Source organism: Acomys minous (genome assembly GCF_964271855.1).
Source record: "Acomys minous genome assembly, chromosome: 2".
Lineage (NCBI taxonomy): Eukaryota > Metazoa > Chordata > Mammalia > Rodentia > Muridae > Acomys > Acomys minous.
Genome location: NC_140484.1, coordinates 27,196,673 through 27,213,524, shown reverse-complemented (window position 1 = coordinate 27,213,524; position 16,852 = coordinate 27,196,673). Strand labels below are relative to the sequence as shown.

Genomic DNA, 16,852 nt, shown 5'->3' with positions numbered 1-16,852 from the left:
ATCCCAATAAAACTGCAAGCACAGTTGATAATAATCCAATAGGTAGGATAAGGGCTTTGTTAACTTAGTCTGGGAAAAGTAATGACATTCCAATAAAAAAGGGTTTTGTTTTTGTTTTTTTTTTAAGTTTCCATCAGAGCTGGGTACAGTTGCATACACCTACGAATCTCAGCACTCAGGAGACTACATATAACAAAGAGTGATGGTTCAAGGCTAGCTTAGCTACATAGGATTCAAGATTAACCTAAACTACAAAAACTCCTTAAAACTTCCCTCCTTCCAAAGGAAAAAAAAAAAGTTTAATTTGGCATGTTAAAATAACAATGACAAATCAGATACAGGCTGTTTCAAAAGCACAGTTCCTTAAATTCATCAAGACAGTAACAATTTTGGGTTTTTGGGGAGGCCGGGCAGTCCTTGGTTTTTTTTCTTTCTTTTTTCTTTTTTCTTCTTCTTGTTTTTCAAGACAGGGGTTCTCTGTGTAACAACTCTAGTTGTCCTGGAACTGCCTCTGTAGACTAGGCTGGCCTCGAAATTCACAGACCTCCTGCCTCTGCCTCCCAAGTGCTAGGATTAAAGGCGTGCTCCACCATCGCCCGGCGGTCCTTGGTTGTTTTCAAGACAGAGGTTCTCCGTGTAGCAATCCAAGGCTATCCTGGAACTTGCTGTGTAGAGCAGGCTGACCTCACTCAGAAATCCACCTGCCTCTACCTCCAGTTAAATGTGTGGTGATAGTAACAATTTTTTGTTTTGTTCTGTTTTTCCAGACAGGGTTTCTCTGTGCAGCCTTGACTGTCCTGGACTCACTTTGTAGACCAGGATGGCCTTGAATTTACAAAGATCTGTCTGCCTCTGCCTCCCAAGTGCTGGGATTAAGGCACACACAGCATCTTGGCTGGTTTTTTTTTTGATAGGATTAAAAATTGTTACTGTCAAGATGGGCGTGGTGACACATACATTTAACCTAGCACCTGGGAGACAGAGGCAGGTGGATCGCTGTGAGTTCAAGGCCAACCTGGTCTACAGAGTCCAGGACAGCCAGGCCTAAAAGAGAAACCTTGTCTTGAAGGAAAAGAAAAAACAAAAAACAAAAATAGCCAAGGAAACCTTCTTGTTTATATAACTTCCTATTCCAATATTAACAGTGATTCAAGGCAGATTTAAGACTACTGCATGTCAGCCGGGCGTCATGGCGCACGCCTTTTATCCCAGCACTCGGGAAGCAGAGGCAGGTGGATCGCTGTGAGTTCCAGGCCAGCCTGGTCTACAAAGCGAGTCTAGGACAGCCAAGGCTACACAGAGAAACCCTGTCTCAAAAAACCAAAAATAACAAAAAGAGACTACTGCATGTGTAGCCAGGGGGTGGTGTAGGTGGTGGCAGCAGCTAAAAGTTGAGTGAAGAGGAAGCCGCAGGCTGAGAGTGTATCTTCGCCAGCTATACATCTGACAGAGGATTAATATCCAGAACATAGAAAGCAGTGGGAAAACTACAGGGTGGTGATGGCGGACGTCTTTAATCTCGGCACCTGGTCGGGAGAAGCAGGTGGATGTGTGAGTTCAAGGCCAGCCTGGTCTTCATAGGGGAGTTCCAGCACACCCACGACTACACAGAGAAACCCTGTCTCTAAAAAACAAGCCAACAAAACAAGACTACTGCAAGTCTGTCTTCTCAAATGACTTCAAAATCCTGAAACGAAACTGAAAGGTCCTGCTTTGCAGACAATGAATGGAAATATTTCATGCAGTCTATGGAGATGAAATATACACTCACCTATCATTCGCAAAGCATTGATATATCTGCAAAATAAGGTCATCCCTCGTAACTGCAAGTGCGTAAACAGAAAGTATTTCAATTTTGCATACACACTAATGTTAACTAAGTATACACATTGCTGTATACAACTAAGAACCGCCACAAAACCAGTGTAGTTCAGAATTATCTTTAAACAAATATTTTAAATCGTTTCATTTTAAGCTCTGGGTTCCCTGTGGATACCGTACCTCTGAGTAACTTAACTAACGTTTGTACAGCAGTATTTCCTTCCTAAGTCACTGCCGTGTTCTACGAATGGTCTCTCGGCTCAAAAAGTCCCAATTCTGTGCCCATCACGGCCCTACAAAACGCAGCCTATGACAATGAATGTCTGCCAGGTTTCGCGCAGAGGACGGGTCATTTATTAACACCAGCATCTTCTGTGAAAGCATGGCCAGCCCCGAAGAAACATCTCCGCCTTTGCACAAAGAGGGAGGAGCAGGGCCGGCATGAGCGGACCGGCTCCTTCCAGCTACCTTCCTACAAGCCTGCTCCTGAGGTCGCCCAGAGCGCCCCCAAGCCTCTGGTGACTAGGCCGCCTAACAAGAGACGTCCTTGCGAGCGGCCGAAGTCTCCCGCCAGCGCCGAGACCCGAGGGCTCGCGCGGGGCCCGGCGCCAAGGCGAGGCCCGGGACGCCCTTGGAGGTTAATCCTCTAGATCCGGCGGTGCCGGGGAGGTGCTCAAGTGTGACCGGCATGGGGGCAGGTGACTGTCAGGCTGAGCTCCCCAGGTGAGCGCCAGGAGGCCCTGGGGGACCCGGAGAGATGGGGAGGTGGGGGACGCACCTGGCCCGGCCCCTCGGGAACCTGCTACTCACCCAGAGGCAGGACCAGAGACGACAGGAGGTTTAACCCGGCCTAGCACAGGAACGAAATGCCGCCTGGGAGAGAACGCTTCCGGCCAGAGCCCCGCCCCCCCTCCGCACGGAGCATGCGCAGCTGAGCGGGTGCTGTCCCAGCCTGCGGCTTGGAGACGCAGTGCCGGGCAAACTACTTTCCCCTTTCTTAGTATCTGCTGTGCCTATACTTTCAGAAAGGTGGATAGGATGCACATGGTGCTCCCTAAAAGCTGAAAATTCAGCCTCAGAGACTCAGAAGAATTGGGGAAGACAGTTGACACATGAAATCCTTGTGCCGCCCTGCAGGTGTACGCAACTCTGACAGAGAAGCCTTTTCCAGAAGGCAAAGAAATGCTTCCCCGGTTTGATAAACTTCCACCACCCGCTGCAAGTCCGCATGCTGCCGCGCAGACGCGCATGGCTTCACCATCTGGCTTTCGGTTTCTAGGGTGAGCTCAGCCCCTCCCTCCCCATCTCTGTTTGACACCTGGAGGTGGTGCCTGAGAATCCGCTGAAGGCTTGAGCAGCCAGGCGGACCAGGGAGGTCTGGCAGTTGGATCAGAATAGAGCATCTGGTGACAGGTTTTGCATGTTGGTAACTTTTTTTTTTCTTTTACCCCTTCCTCTTGCGAAGTGAGGGACGTGACACCAAGGTCCCAAGGAACCATATCTGAAACGCAGCCTCTTCTGAATACATACTCTACCAAGGAAGGAGATAAGTAGACACTGCCCCTAAATAAAAAGAACATCACTTCAGACAAGGGCAGTGGGACTATGAAGGAATAAGACAGCCTTCTTAAGACCTCTTGACATTCCTAGAGGAGACAGCTCGTGTTGCTCTGTTGTCAGGATTATCGTTTTAAGGCTAAGAAATTCTTCACCCAAGATGGGGGCATGGTACCTCATGCCTGTTTTTCTACCATTGGGGAGGCAAAGGAAGATTGCTTTGTACCCTAGACCGCATGGCAACACACTGTCTCCTCCCTCAATCTACAGACAATTTAGTATGTTAGCAAACAGTGTTGTCAATAGCTGGGGTATAGTGTGTGTGTGTGTGGGGGGGGGGGTTGAGAAATTCACCCAGGGCCTGAGAAGTTCCTTGTTAAATGACTGCACTGGGGCTTGCTAGAGGAATAAAATAGATGGAATGAAAAGATATTAAAAGAGGGGTTTATTTTTTAATTTTTAGATTGGTTTACACAATACAGCCTTGAGTGGTCCGACAATAGCTGTCCTAGTAGCTGCACAGTCCGGGAGGCTAGATGCCTCAGCAGTCCAACCAGATGCCAAAAGCCTCAAGGATTCCTGGGTAGGCACTACACGTATTTAGTCCACAGGAAGAATCTGGATTCTTATTTCAGTGAGGGATGCCAGAGGCAGCAATACCAGCAGTGGCAGAAACAGTAAAGGAAGTAACTCACCCCAGCACATGAAAAGGAAAACACTGCTAAAAGCAAATCCCTGAGCTGGGCGGTGGTGGCACGTGCCTTTCATCCCAGCACTATGGAGGCAGAGGCTGTGGAGCTCTCTGAGTTCAAGGCCAGCCTGGTCTACAGAGCAAGAGTCCAGAACAGCCGGAGCTGTTGCACAGAGAAACCCTGTCTTTAGAAACAAAAACAAAAAACAAAACAAAAAAAGCAAATCCCTGGGACTTCCTTATATTTGGGTCAGGGTACTTAGGATGAGTCTGTCAATTAATCTAGTCAAGAGAATCCCACACAGGTTTGCCTAATGGCTTGTCTTGGGTCATCTAGGTCTTGTCAGATTGACTATAGTAACCATCACTATCTCCTGGACCTCCCCTCTGAGCAAGTCGGATCCTTGACCCTGCAACAACAACAAAAGAGTAAGGCAAAGAGAGTGGGTTTACTAAGTAGAGATGTGAGATAACGCTTCAGGTCTAAGCATGGGGAGGCGGGGGCGGGGCTCTAAAGACTGTATATGTGAGCAAAGTGAATGCTGCTGCTCCTTCCCTTTGCACTGGTTGGCTATCTCTGCAGGACCTAGTGTTTCCACTTAGCAAATCCTAAGGAAATTTCTTCCATCTGGGCCTAAAAATATCAAATTGCTGCCCAAAAGACACTCTGTCCTACCACAAGGACAATTGTTTAACTATGTTCATAGCAACTGTGTTCATCATAGCCAGAAACTAGAAACAAACTAAATGCCCCTCAACAGAAGTACGGATAAAGAAAACGAAGTACATATACACAATGGAGTGAGTATTACTCAGCTGGTCTTTTTGTTTGTTTTTCTGTTTTGCTTTTTGTTGTTTTGTTTTGGTTTTGTTTTTCAAGATAGGGTCTCTCTGTGTAGCCTTGGTGCTCCTAGACTTGTTTGTAGACCGGGCTGGCCTCGAACTCACAGCGATCCACCTGCCTCTCCCTCCCGAGAGTGCTGGGATTAAAGGCATGCACCACCACGCCTAGCTGCTTTTTTTTTTAAGGCATCATGAAATTTGCAGGCAAATGGATGGAACTAGAAAAAAATCACCCTGAGTGAGGTAACCCAGATCCAGAAAGACAAACATGGTATGTACTCACTTATAAGTGGATACTTATTAGCTTTTAAGTAAAAGATAACCGTGCATTAATCCACAGACCCAGAAAGGCTAAGTAACAAGGAGGGCTCAAGGGAATGGCATGGAGCTCCCTGGAAAGGGAAAATAGATTTTGTGGGTGGACTGGGGGATAGTGGAGCTGAGACCAGAAGGAGTCAGACAGGCCAGGAGGAACGGAGGGAGAGGATACTGGGAGAGGTAACTGGAATTTGAGGGCATTTGGGAGGGCATGTGAAAACCTAGTAGAAACACCCTGCAATCTATGAGGGTGACCCTAGTGAAGACTCCTTGTAATGGGGAAAACAGAACCTGAGCCAGACATCTTCTGTAACCAGGGCAAGGCTCTCCGTAGTGGTACTGAGACACCATACCAACCCAGCCACAAAACCTTCGACCTACAATGTGTCCTGCCTGAAACTTATAATAGGATATTGGTGCAGAACATGTGGGAGTGGTCAATTTGAGGCCCATGCCACCACAAGAGGGAGCCCGAGGCTGACACTGCCTGAGTGGCCAGGAACCACAGGCTGGATAACCCAGAGACCTAGGATAGAACCAGACACTAGAACCAGGCCTCCTCCCTGCCCAAAGAAAAGTCAGTGAAATGCTTTCTAATGATATTCTGCTATACTCATAGATCAGTGCCTTGCCCAGTCATCGGAAAGGCTTCATCCAGCAACTGATGGGGGCAGATGCAGAAACCCACAGATAAATATTAGGTAGAGCTCCGGGAACCCGACAAAATCGGGGTGGGGGGGATTATCGAAGAGAGAGGGGTTGAGGATACAAGAACATGGCCTATAGAATCAACTAAGCAGGGCTCCTAGGGCCGCACAGAGACTGATGTGACAAATGACAGACCCCGTATGGGTCTGAGCTAGATCCTCTGCGTGTATGTTATAGTTGTATAGCTTGGCGTTTCTGTGGGGCTCCTAACAGTGGGAGTGGGGGGGTGTCTCTGACTCTGTCACCTGCTCTTGGGGAATCCCTTTCTTCCTACTGGGTTGCCTCATCCAGCCTTGATAGGAGGGGATGTGCCTAGTCTTATTGTAACTTGTTAAGCTATGTTAGGTTGATAGCCCTGGGGGCCTGCTCTTTTTTGAAGGGAAACGAAGAGTGGATCTTGAGGAGAGAGGACAGGAAGGAATGAAGGGAGGAGAAACTTCAGGCAAGGTGTAATGTATGAAAGAATAATTTTTTTTAAAGGTTTCTCAAGACAGGATTTCTCTGTGTAACAGTCCTGGCTGTCCTGGACTCCCTTTTGTAGACCAGGCTGGCCTCAAACTCACAGAGATCCACCTGCCTCTGCCTCCCAAGGGCTGGGATTAAAGGCGTGTGCCACCACCACCTGGCATAATGAAATTTTTTTAAAGGACATCAAATTGCTGGCTTTCTAGAAATCACACATGTTCCTTCCCAGAAGTCAAAAATAAAAACATAATCACTAGATTTGCCCTGGAGAGATGGTTCAGTGGTCAGGAGCACTGTCTTCTCCTCTAAAGGACCCCAGTTCAATTCCAAGCACCCATATGGCAACTCACAACTGTGTGTAATTCCACCACTTCTAAGGGATCTGATACCCCAACACTAATGCACATAAAATTAAATAAATTATTTTTTTTAAATCACTAGATTCTTGCAGGGTGAAATAGAAAGAATATATATGACTTTTCATCTCAGGATATCTCTATATAATCCATGGTAATACAAAATACAATTTGGTCCATAATATGTGGGCAATAAGCAATACATTATTATAAATATTAATGTACAACAATGTTTTTACAAGGTTCTGGGTTTCCCTTTCCCTTTATTTTTTGTATATGTATGTGTATGCATGTATGTGTGCATTTATGTGCACTCATTTGAAAGCCATAGATTGGTAGTAGATGACTTCTATTACTTCCCCCTCCCCCCTTTTTTTGAGATAGAGAATTAAAGCTGTGTGCCACTGCAGGGTATGGTGGCACACGCCTTTAATCCTAGCACTCAGGAGGCAGAGGCAAGGGAATTGCTGTGAGTTCGAGGCCAGCCTGGTCTACAAAGCGAGTCCAGGACAGCCAAGGCTACACAGAGAAAGCGTGTCTCGAAACCAGCCTCCGCCCCCCCCAAAAAAGGCATGTGCCACCACTGCCTAGCTTCTCCCTTGGAAGTTTGAATAACACCTTCTGGTGTCAAGAAAGCTAGTCCTCAGAGGAGGCGGCTTTCAGTCCAGTTCCAGCTTCGATCCTATGACTGGCTGGGTTGCTTGGTGTCTTGAGCAATAGGGACTTAATTTTGAACCTCTAGGGGGCGACCAGGGTTAAGAAAATCACCCTGTAATGTTTCGAGAGTCTGGGGGCTTCTTATGCCTGGTATTGGGGGTGTTTTTTAATTGGATATTCTATGGGTTTTAGTGGAATATTGTCAACATATTTGTGTTTGTGTGTGTGTGTGTGTGTGTGTGTGTACATTGATTTATGTGCATTAAATGTAATTTTAGCTTAAAAATAGTATGATTTTTGAATGGCTCTTTCAGACGTCCTCACTTTATCTTCCTCCTACCCTTTCTTTCTATATTGCCCTCTTTTCTTAATTAACCCCCCCCACCTCCTACCATAGTCTTTTTTTATTTTGATGGCTTCTGCAATTTCTTCAGGTTATATGCTCACATCTGAAGATTTGTACTTTACACAATATGATCTTTTCCAGTTGCATCTATTTACCTACAGGTTTCATCTTTCTTCCAATTTTAGTATATGTGCTGCCGAAGCGAGCACTGATTTCATCTTTCTTATAACTGAATAATATTCCATAATGTGCTATGTACCCACATTTTCATTATCCACTCATCAGCTGAAGGGCATTCAGGTTGTTCCCATTTCCTAGCTATTGTGACAAACAACACGGCTGAGCAAATACCTGTGGACTAGGATGTCAAGTCCTTTGGGCACATGCCAAGAAGTAGTATAAATGGGTCATATGGTCAGTTTATCTTAGCTTCTTGAGGGTTTTCCACATTTTTTTTTCCAGAATGGCTGCACAAGTTTGCAATATCAGTAGTAAGCGAGGGTTCCTGTCTCCTCATATCCTCTCTACAGTTTGCTAATAAAGAAAATAGTCTAGGCCAGGCGTGGTGGCGCACGCCTGTAATCCCAGCACTCCGGGAGGCAGAGGCAGGTGGATCTCTGTGAGTTCAAGGCCAGCCCTGGTCTATAAAGTGAGTCTAGGACAGCCAAAGCTACACAGAGAAACCGTGTCTCATAAAATCAAAAGAAGAAAATAGTCTGTTTTATCATATGTTAGGCTAGTGATTCCTGTTTGCTTCCTGGTCCCAATTGATTGGAGTACTTTTTCCCATCCTTTCATTTGAAAGTGGTACCTATCTTTAAAGCTGAGTTGTTGGGTTTTGTTTTGTTTTGTCTTGTTTGTTTTGTTTTGAGGTAGGATTTTTCAGGGCCTGGAGAGATGGCTCAGAGGTTAAGAGCACTGGCTGCTGCTCTTCCAGAGGTCCTGAGTTCAATTCCCAGCGGCTCACAGCATCTATAATGAGATCTGGTGCCTTCTTCTGGCCTGCAGATGTACATGCAGGCAGAGCACTGTGTACATAATAAATAAATAAATCTTTTTTTTTTTTAAGTACTTCAGGGAGATAGGGTTTTTCTGTGTAACAGTCCTAGACTCACTTTGTAGACCAGGCAGGCCTAGAATTTACAGAAATCTACCTTCCTCTGCCTCCCGGTGCTGGGATTAAAGACGTGAGCCAGCATGCTCAGCCCGAGTTTCTTGTAGGTAACAGGTTTGATGGTTTGGTTTTTGACCCATTCAGCCAGCTTATGTCTTCTGTTTGAGTAACTGATGTCTTTTTTTGTTTGTTTGTTTTTTGTTTTGTTTTTGTTTTGTTTTTCAAGACAGGGTTTCTTTGTGTTGCCTTGGCTGTCCTGGACTCGCTTTGTAGACCAGGCTGGCCTCAAACTCACAGCGATCCACCTGCCTCTGCCTCCCAAGTACTGGGATTAAAGGCGTGTGCCACCACTGCCTGGCTTCTGATGTCTTAATATTTACAGCTATTACTGAAATGTGTGTTCTGATTGCAGTCATTGTGGTGTTTTTGTTGTCAGCTGTAGTTTATTTAAGTGGTTCTCAGTGTTTCTATAATTTTTTTTCTTCCTACCATCTCTCGTTATGTTTATTCCTGTCTTCAGTCTGAAGTATTGCTTTTAGGGTTTTATTTAGGCTTGTTCTCTGGATATGGATTGTTTTAGCTCATGGAAAGTTTTCTTACTACTTCAGCTATGGCCAACAGGTACAGTAGCAATAGTACTCTAGGTTGGTAGTTGTGGTCTTTTAGAACCCAGAGTGCTTTGCTCCAGGCTCTGCTGCTTTTAAAGTTTCTTAGAAGTCAGCTGCCACACTTTTGGCTTTTCCTTTGTATGTGACATGTGTGGTTTTTTTTTTTTTTCCTTGCAGCTTTCAACATACTTTCTTGTTTTGTTCTATATAGTTAGTGTTTTAGCTATAATATTCTATGTGAATTTTCATTTCTGGTCTTATCTGTTTGGAGTCTTGTATGCTTCCTGTGTCTGCATGGGTGGCTCTTTCCTTCCTTGGTTTGCAGAGCTTTTCTTTTGTGACCTTGATGAAGATCTGTCTGCACCATTGACCTGGGATTCTTCTCCGTCATGTACTCCTATGATGGGAAGGTTTGGCACTTTCATGATATTTTGCATGTTCCTTTCCTGGTTTTTGTTTTGTTTTGTTTTTCATATCCTTTGCTTGTTTGGTTTATTCCTTCTACTTTATCCTTGAGTTCTGAACTCACTCTGTAGCCCACGCTGGCCTTGAACTCACAGAGATCCACCTGCCTCGAGTGCCTACTACCTCCCAAGTGCTGGGATTAAAGGCATCTGCCAGGACAACCTGGCTCATTTATTCTTTTTAAAATAAATTTTATTTCTTTTTTATTTTGGTTTTGGTTTGAGACAGGGTTTCTTTGTGTAGTCCTGGCTGTCCAGGAACTTGCTCTGTAGACCAAGCTGACCTCACTTCAAACTCAGAAATTTGCCTGTTTCTGTTTCCCAAGTGCTGAGATTAAAGTCATGCAGCACCACCACCCCAGGCCTCTAAGCATTTATTCTTTTTTTTTTTTTAAAGATTTATTTATTTATTTATTATGAATACAGTGCTCTGCCTGCTTGTACTCCTGCAGGCCAGAAGAGGGCATCAGATCACATTATAGATGATAGTGAGCCACCATGTGGTTGCTGGGAATTGAACTCAGGACCTTCAGAAGAGCAAATCAGTGCTCTTACCCGCTGAGCCATCTCTCCAGCCCTAAGCATTTATTCTTAGTATTATTTTTAGTGCATTCTCTTTTAAGTTCATTGAGCTGGCGTTTGTTTGCTTTTTTTGTTTTTATATTTTTAAAGATTTATTTATTATTTATACAGTATTCTGCCCACATGTGTGCCTGCCCACCATGAGAAGGCACCAGATCTCATTACAGGTGGTTGGGAATCGAACTCGGGACCTTCGGAAGAAAAGATGGTGCTCTTAACCTCTGAGCCATCTCTCCAGCCCTATTTGTTTGCTTTTAATGTTCTTCAAACTTCTTGAGTTCCTTGATTAAGTTTAGGATTGTTCTTTTACACTCGGTGTGGCCTGGGGTCATCCAGGCAATTTTTACTGGAGAACATCTCTATAAGACTGGTGGGTTGGGGGGAGGGGGTACTGCCTTGATCTTTCATATTATTTACATTTTTATAAAGATATATTTATTTATTATGTATACATTGCTCTGCGTGCTTGTACCCCTACAGGCCAGAAGAGGGCGTCAGATCACATTATAGATGGTTGTGAGCCACCATGTGGTTGCTGGGAATTGAACTCAGGACCTCTGGAAGAGCAGTCAGTGCTCTTAACCGCTGAGCCATCTCTCCAGCCCTATTTACATTTTTAAAAATGAGATCTTGTCATGTGGACTTCTTTTATTAGATATGTGTCTGATACGGGCACAGCAAGCTGGGACAGAGCACAGAATTAACTGGCTGGGTTGGACTGGAAGTTTGGATATGGTTTAGGTAGATTGAAGGCAGGTGGACACAGGGCTCTGGGGTGGCATGCAGGATGGGTGTTCTGGTCCAAGCCTGGAGTTTAGAGGTAGTGCCAGAATGGCTGTCCTGACTAGGTCAGGGCACTGGATGTGGGGGGCCTGCGCTAGAGCTGGGAGCTGGTGAGGGCATGTGAAAAGGAGAAGAGGAAAGGGCCAAGTAGCCTCAGCCTGCTAGATCATGGTACAATAGGTGTAGGACCTGACTGGGCAAAGAGATTGGATATGTCCCTGACAGGACCTGAAGGTTGTGGGTGGGTGGCCTGTACCTGGCTTTTTTTTTTTTTTTTTTCCTCCCTGCGCCTGGCTTTTTACATAGGTGCTGAGAATCCAAACTCTCTGGCCCTCAGAGTTGTGTGACAGACACTTTAACACATGACACATCTCTCCAGATTCCCCCCCCCCTCTCTCACACACACACACACACACACACACACACACACACACACACACACACCTCTTTTTAAAGATGTATTTATTTATTATGTATACAGTGTTCTGTCTGCATGCCAGAAGAGGGCACCAGACCATTACAGATGGCTGTGAGCCACCATGTGGTTGCTGGGAATTGAACTCAAGACCTCTGGAAGAGCAGCCAGTGCTCTTAAGCTCTGAGCCATCTCTCTAGCTCCAACTTCCCTCTTTTTAAGAATGAAAACCATGCCAGGCCCGGTGGTACATGCCTTTAATCCCAGCACTCAGGAGACATAGACCTCTGTGAGTTCAAGGCCAGCCTGGGCAACAAAGAGAGTTCCAGGAGAACCAGGCTATTACACAGAGAAACTCTGACTCAAAAAAAGAATGAGAACCATACAGTTAATTTAGTAATTGTAGATTTTTTTTAAAGATATATTTATTTACTATTATGTATTCAGTGCTCTCCCTGCATGTACAGCTGCAGGCCAGAAGAGGGCATCAGATCACATTATAGATGGTTGTGAGCCATCATGTGGTTGCTGGGAATTGAACTCATGATCTCTGGAAGAGCAGTCAGTGCTCTTAACCTCTGAGTCATCTCTACAGCCCCTAGATTTATTGATTGATTGATTTATTTATTTATTTATTTTTGCTTTTCTGAACCAATGTCTCTTGATACAGATATTGCTGTAACACTCCCGGAGTGCTACTAATTTCTCTAGGTTTTTGTTTTTGTTTTGTTGTCATCATTGTCATCGTTGTTGTTGTTGTTAATGGGAGGGAGAGATTAGTTTACTGTACTATACAGATCAATGCACTGGACATAGGGTTTTGGGACTCCCCTCCTTAACTACTCAATTGCCACCTTTCTGCACCCAACACCAGCTGATTAAATGAATTCTCCCTTCCTAGTGGCATAAACGCTTCCCTTTGTCTGAAAGACCATCAACACCTCTGGTTCACTGGGAGCGGAGGTACCCAACCCTAGTTGGCATGACTATGACTGGTCCTTCTCGCTGACCCACAACTAGGACTATCCCCACTGGACGAGACCACCAACACTGTCCCTCTGCCACCATCCGGCCACCGAAAAATCCTAGTGCACTAGGTGGCTGGGCCAGCACATCTGCGGAGCTGTGCTCTTGGTTGCTGACCATCACTGATGAGTCGCTGTGACAGTCTGTACCTGCCTTTTGAGTCACAATCCTTTTCGGGGGACACCCTAAAGTATTACTGACTTCACACCCCCATGAGAAATAGTCCATTCGCCGCCTTTCCAGCCTCCTCTGGGATACTTTCTGGAGAATTTCAAATCCTTATGCCCACATTAAGGGCTGTTAAGCTTACATACCTCTGCAACCACACTTGGACAGACCCAAAACTAAGCCTTTTTAATTACTGCCATCTAGGATAAAATGGAAGGGAGCTCCTTATACCCAAACCTTTTCTTTGCTCTCCCAGTTTTTTCTTTTCTTTTCTTTCTTTCTTTTTTTGTTTTTGTTTTTGTTTGTTTGTTTGTTTTTGTTTTTTGAGACAGGGTTTCTCTGTGTAGCCTTGGCTGTCCTGGACTCACATTGTAGATAAGGCTGGCCTGCCTCTGCCTCCCGAGTTCTGGGATTAAAGGCATGCACCACTATACCCCCGGATTATCATCTGGGCATTTTTTAAAACATATTTTATTTATTTTATGTATATGAGTGCTCTATCTGCATGTACACCTGCATGTCAGAAGAGGCCATTAGAGAGAATGGGGTATAGATTCTTGTGAGCCACTAAATGGTTGCTGGGAATTGAACTCAGGACCTCTGGAAGAGCAGACAGTGCTCTTAACCTCTGAGCCATCTCTCCAGTCCCCTCATCCGGACATCTTGTTGCTATTGCTTTTTTATCCTCTCTCTCTTTTCCTCTTACATAACAGCTAAAAGCTACTTCCAATGAGCCTACATTTATATACTTTAACTTATCTTACATAAAAAAACAATCCAACATTCCTCAGTTTTTTAATTATAGGAAAAGGGAGGAATGTTAGGATTCTGTCCCAGTCCGCCGACCTGTGATGTCATTGCCTACCTGCCTTGGGGCGGGGGCCATATAAAAGGGCAGACCCACCTCCCTCTCTCTCTCAGCTCTCTTCTTCCCACCCCTCTACCTCTTGCCACTCTTCTCTCTTCCTCTGTCTCTGTCTCTCTCTGGAGTACCCCTCCTTTTATAATTAATAAGAAATAAGATAATAAGACAACAGATGTCAGATATTAGAGTGTATGAGGTTTATTAAATGAGTATGGGGAAGAAGGAAAGAGGGAAGGGGTACCAGAGAGGGAGGGGCGAGGGTAAGGGGATGAGAGAGAGAGAGAGAGAGAGAGAGAGAGAGAGAGGGAATGAGAGAGAGAGGTGAGGTGGGTCTGTCCTTTTATATACTAAGCAGGGCCACGCCCCCATGGCAGGTAGTCGATGACATCACAGGTAGGCAGATTGAGGCAGAATTCTCACACCTCCCCCCTTTCCTTCTCTCCCGTGCACATTTAATAAAATTCTCCATCTAATATCTGTTGCCTGGCATCTTATTTTTTAAATCATTAAAAAAAAACATTGTACATATTTTAAAAGTATGTTAGAATGAATTATGTAATATCGTCACATTAGTAGAATAGCACTAACCCACAATAACCTGACATTTCTGCATTACTCTTTTCTCAAGCAACGCTGCCAACTGTTTACTCTTCATAGTGCCTTCTACCCCAAACCACTTTTCTAAAACATAGGTGCTTATTTTAGATCAACAATATTTTGTTCATCTTTTATTATGTTATTCAAACTATACTACTTAAATGGTATTATGTGTGGATAACAACAGGACAGATTACCAAAAAAAATAATAATAATTGTATCAAGCTGTCTAACAGCAGCCTCATTAGCAAGTTTCAAGGCACAGACAAAAGAGTAACCCCCTGGGATCCTTTTGAGACCTCCTTAAATGCCCTTCCATGTGGTTTGTAAATGGGGAAGGAGGTTACAAGGGTTGCATAGGAATAACAAAAGGGGAGATTCTTTAGCCAAAATGAAGAATGCCCAGATGAAATGTTCTCTCCTGTAACAACAGATGGATGAATGAGGCACGAAACAAGGCCAGATGCTGGGGTTCCAGGATACACTCGACTTCCCATCTTTTATAACCTGGAGCGGCTTTGGCTGGAAGTAGGTCACTTGCTTGCTCTCATTTACCTGATTCTAGGAAAATGCCCTTGGAAGCTTTGGAAAATAACATGTACTAGCCCTTTGTATTTTTAAAATCAAGCTTACAAAAACCCTAACCTGCATCCTCACCCAAACACGGCCTTCTCTCTGTTAGGCAGAATAACTTGTAACCTTGAAGCATATGTAAAACAAATTTCAGCCGGGCCTGGTGGCACACGCCTTTAATCCCAGCACTCGGGAGGCAGAGGCAGGCGGATCGCTGTGAGTTCGAGGCCAGCCTGGTCTACAAAGTGAGTCTAGGACAGGCAAGGCTACACAGAGAAACCCTGTCTCAAAAAAAACCAAACCAAAACAAACAACCCAAAAAAAAAAATTCAATGGACAAAAAGTCTTTGGGATATTAGACTTCATAAATGGAAGTTCTCTCAGTTTGAGTCTGTTCATGCGTGCTCAGCATTAGTGTAGTGCTCAGCTCACAAAACTGTATATGGATTCTGCACTGTCTTTCCAGATGTGAGCTGTAAAAGAGAACGGGCCTAGACATAGTGTTAGCATTCTGCTTCAGTCCGCCTACCTGTGTTGTCAATTGTTTACCTGCCATGGGGCGTGGCCCTGCCCAGGGCTATATAAAAGGACAGTCCTACCTCACCCCCCCCCCTCTCTCTCTCTCTCTGTCTGTCTCTGTCTCTCCCTGCCTCCCTTTCTCTCTTCTTCCTGTCTCTGTCTCTCTGGGTACTCCTTCCCCACCCCATGCTCATTTAATAAGCTCCTCTACAAAATAGTATCTGGTACCTTGTATCTATCATTACTAATGATTAAACATAACATATAGGGCTTTTAAAATGATTGCATTGCATTTTTTTATTTGGCATATCTGATTAGGCTTCTCAGGTCTCATTCCTGTGGACTTAACTTATGATGGGGCAAGAGAGAAGGAAGGAAAGTAGCCATCTTTCCAGCCCCCTTAGTTTGTCATTTTCAATTTTAATCTTTTCTCTTCCTAAGTCTTACTGAGCAGTAGGCTTTTTACTGTTGATAATAGTTATAAAAAGTTATAAAATTTTATCTCTATGCCCCTAAGATGAGTTTAAAATATTAACCTGGGTGTGGGTGCTCACAACTATAACTCAAGGGGCTGAGGCAGGAGGATTTTCAGGATTTTGAGGCCATACTGGCCTACATAGTGAGTTCTAGGCTAGCTTGGGCTACAGAAAGACTTGACTCAAACAAATAAACCCTAAAACTAATTAATTGAAATTTTGATCAATACACGAGAGTGACTGTGGCCATTTCTCAGTCTATTGTTAATGCTGGTTCTGACTATCGGTAGCTTATCTGTTGGCTGAACAACCCTTGCTCTCACAGAGTTCTAAGACACAAATATACCAGTGTGAAGTCTTTGTGAAGTTGTTGACTTAATGACTTCATGAAGTTGTTGATCAATGTCTTTGATCGACATTGATTATTTGCCTAAGAAAAGGTTACATAAGGTTTTGTACAAAAAAGAAAGAAAGCTTCCTCTTCCTCGAGAGGAAACCACCAAATGGCAGATGCCACCAGTGTAGCCACAGTGATTTCCTCAGAGGATTCAGCAACGGTCTTAGGGGCTGAGGTCCAGGCTGAGGCCACAGTTATGGACAAGGCCTCGGGGCTTGGAGAGGTAAAGCTGAAGACAAGGAGTGGACCGCAGTCATCAAGCTGGGCCGCCTGGGTAGGGACATGAAGATCAGTCCTTGGAGGAGACCTATCTGTTCTCCCTGCTCATTAAAGAATCCGAGATTATTGGCTTTTCCTGGGCGCATCCCTAAAGGATGAGGTTTTCAAGATCATGCCAGTGCAGAAGCAGACACGAGCTGGCCAGTGGACCAAGTTCAAGGCTTTTGTCACTACTGGGGACTACAATGGTCATGTTGGTCTTGGTGTTAAGTGCTCCAACAAAG

The 16,852-nt window shown here is 44.7% G+C and overlaps 2 protein-coding genes across 4 annotated transcripts in view; one reads left to right on the top strand and one right to left on the bottom strand.

Annotated features, from left to right (window-relative positions):
- Positions 1–16,852, bottom strand: part of ATAD1 (ATPase family AAA domain containing 1) — a 74,001-nt gene that overhangs the window by 46,789 nt on the left and 10,360 nt on the right. The window contains exons 1-2 of one of the 3 annotated variants that reach the window (XM_084772252.1): positions 2,632–2,704; positions 1,772–1,823 (exon numbers count right to left, since the gene is read on the bottom strand). The exons of 1 other annotated variant lie outside the window; for it this stretch is intronic. The gene's annotated coding sequence lies outside the window, so the exon portion shown is untranslated. Of the gene's footprint in view, positions 1–1,771; positions 1,824–2,631; positions 2,783–16,852 lie in introns of those variants that run through there. One more of the 3 variants, XM_084772253.1, reaches the window with a different exon arrangement.
- Positions 2,510–16,852, top strand: part of LOC311592705 (uncharacterized protein) — a gene marked incomplete at its 5' end in the record, with an annotated part of 42,009 nt that continues 27,666 nt past the window's right edge. Inside the window, 4 exons of the mRNA XM_084773425.1 lie at positions 2,510–2,544; positions 2,676–2,850; positions 2,959–3,101; positions 4,407–4,498. Coding sequence (XP_084629551.1) covers positions 2,510–2,544; positions 2,676–2,850; positions 2,959–3,101; positions 4,407–4,498 — 445 coding nt within the window. The remainder of the gene's footprint in view (positions 2,545–2,675; positions 2,851–2,958; positions 3,102–4,406; positions 4,499–16,852) is intronic.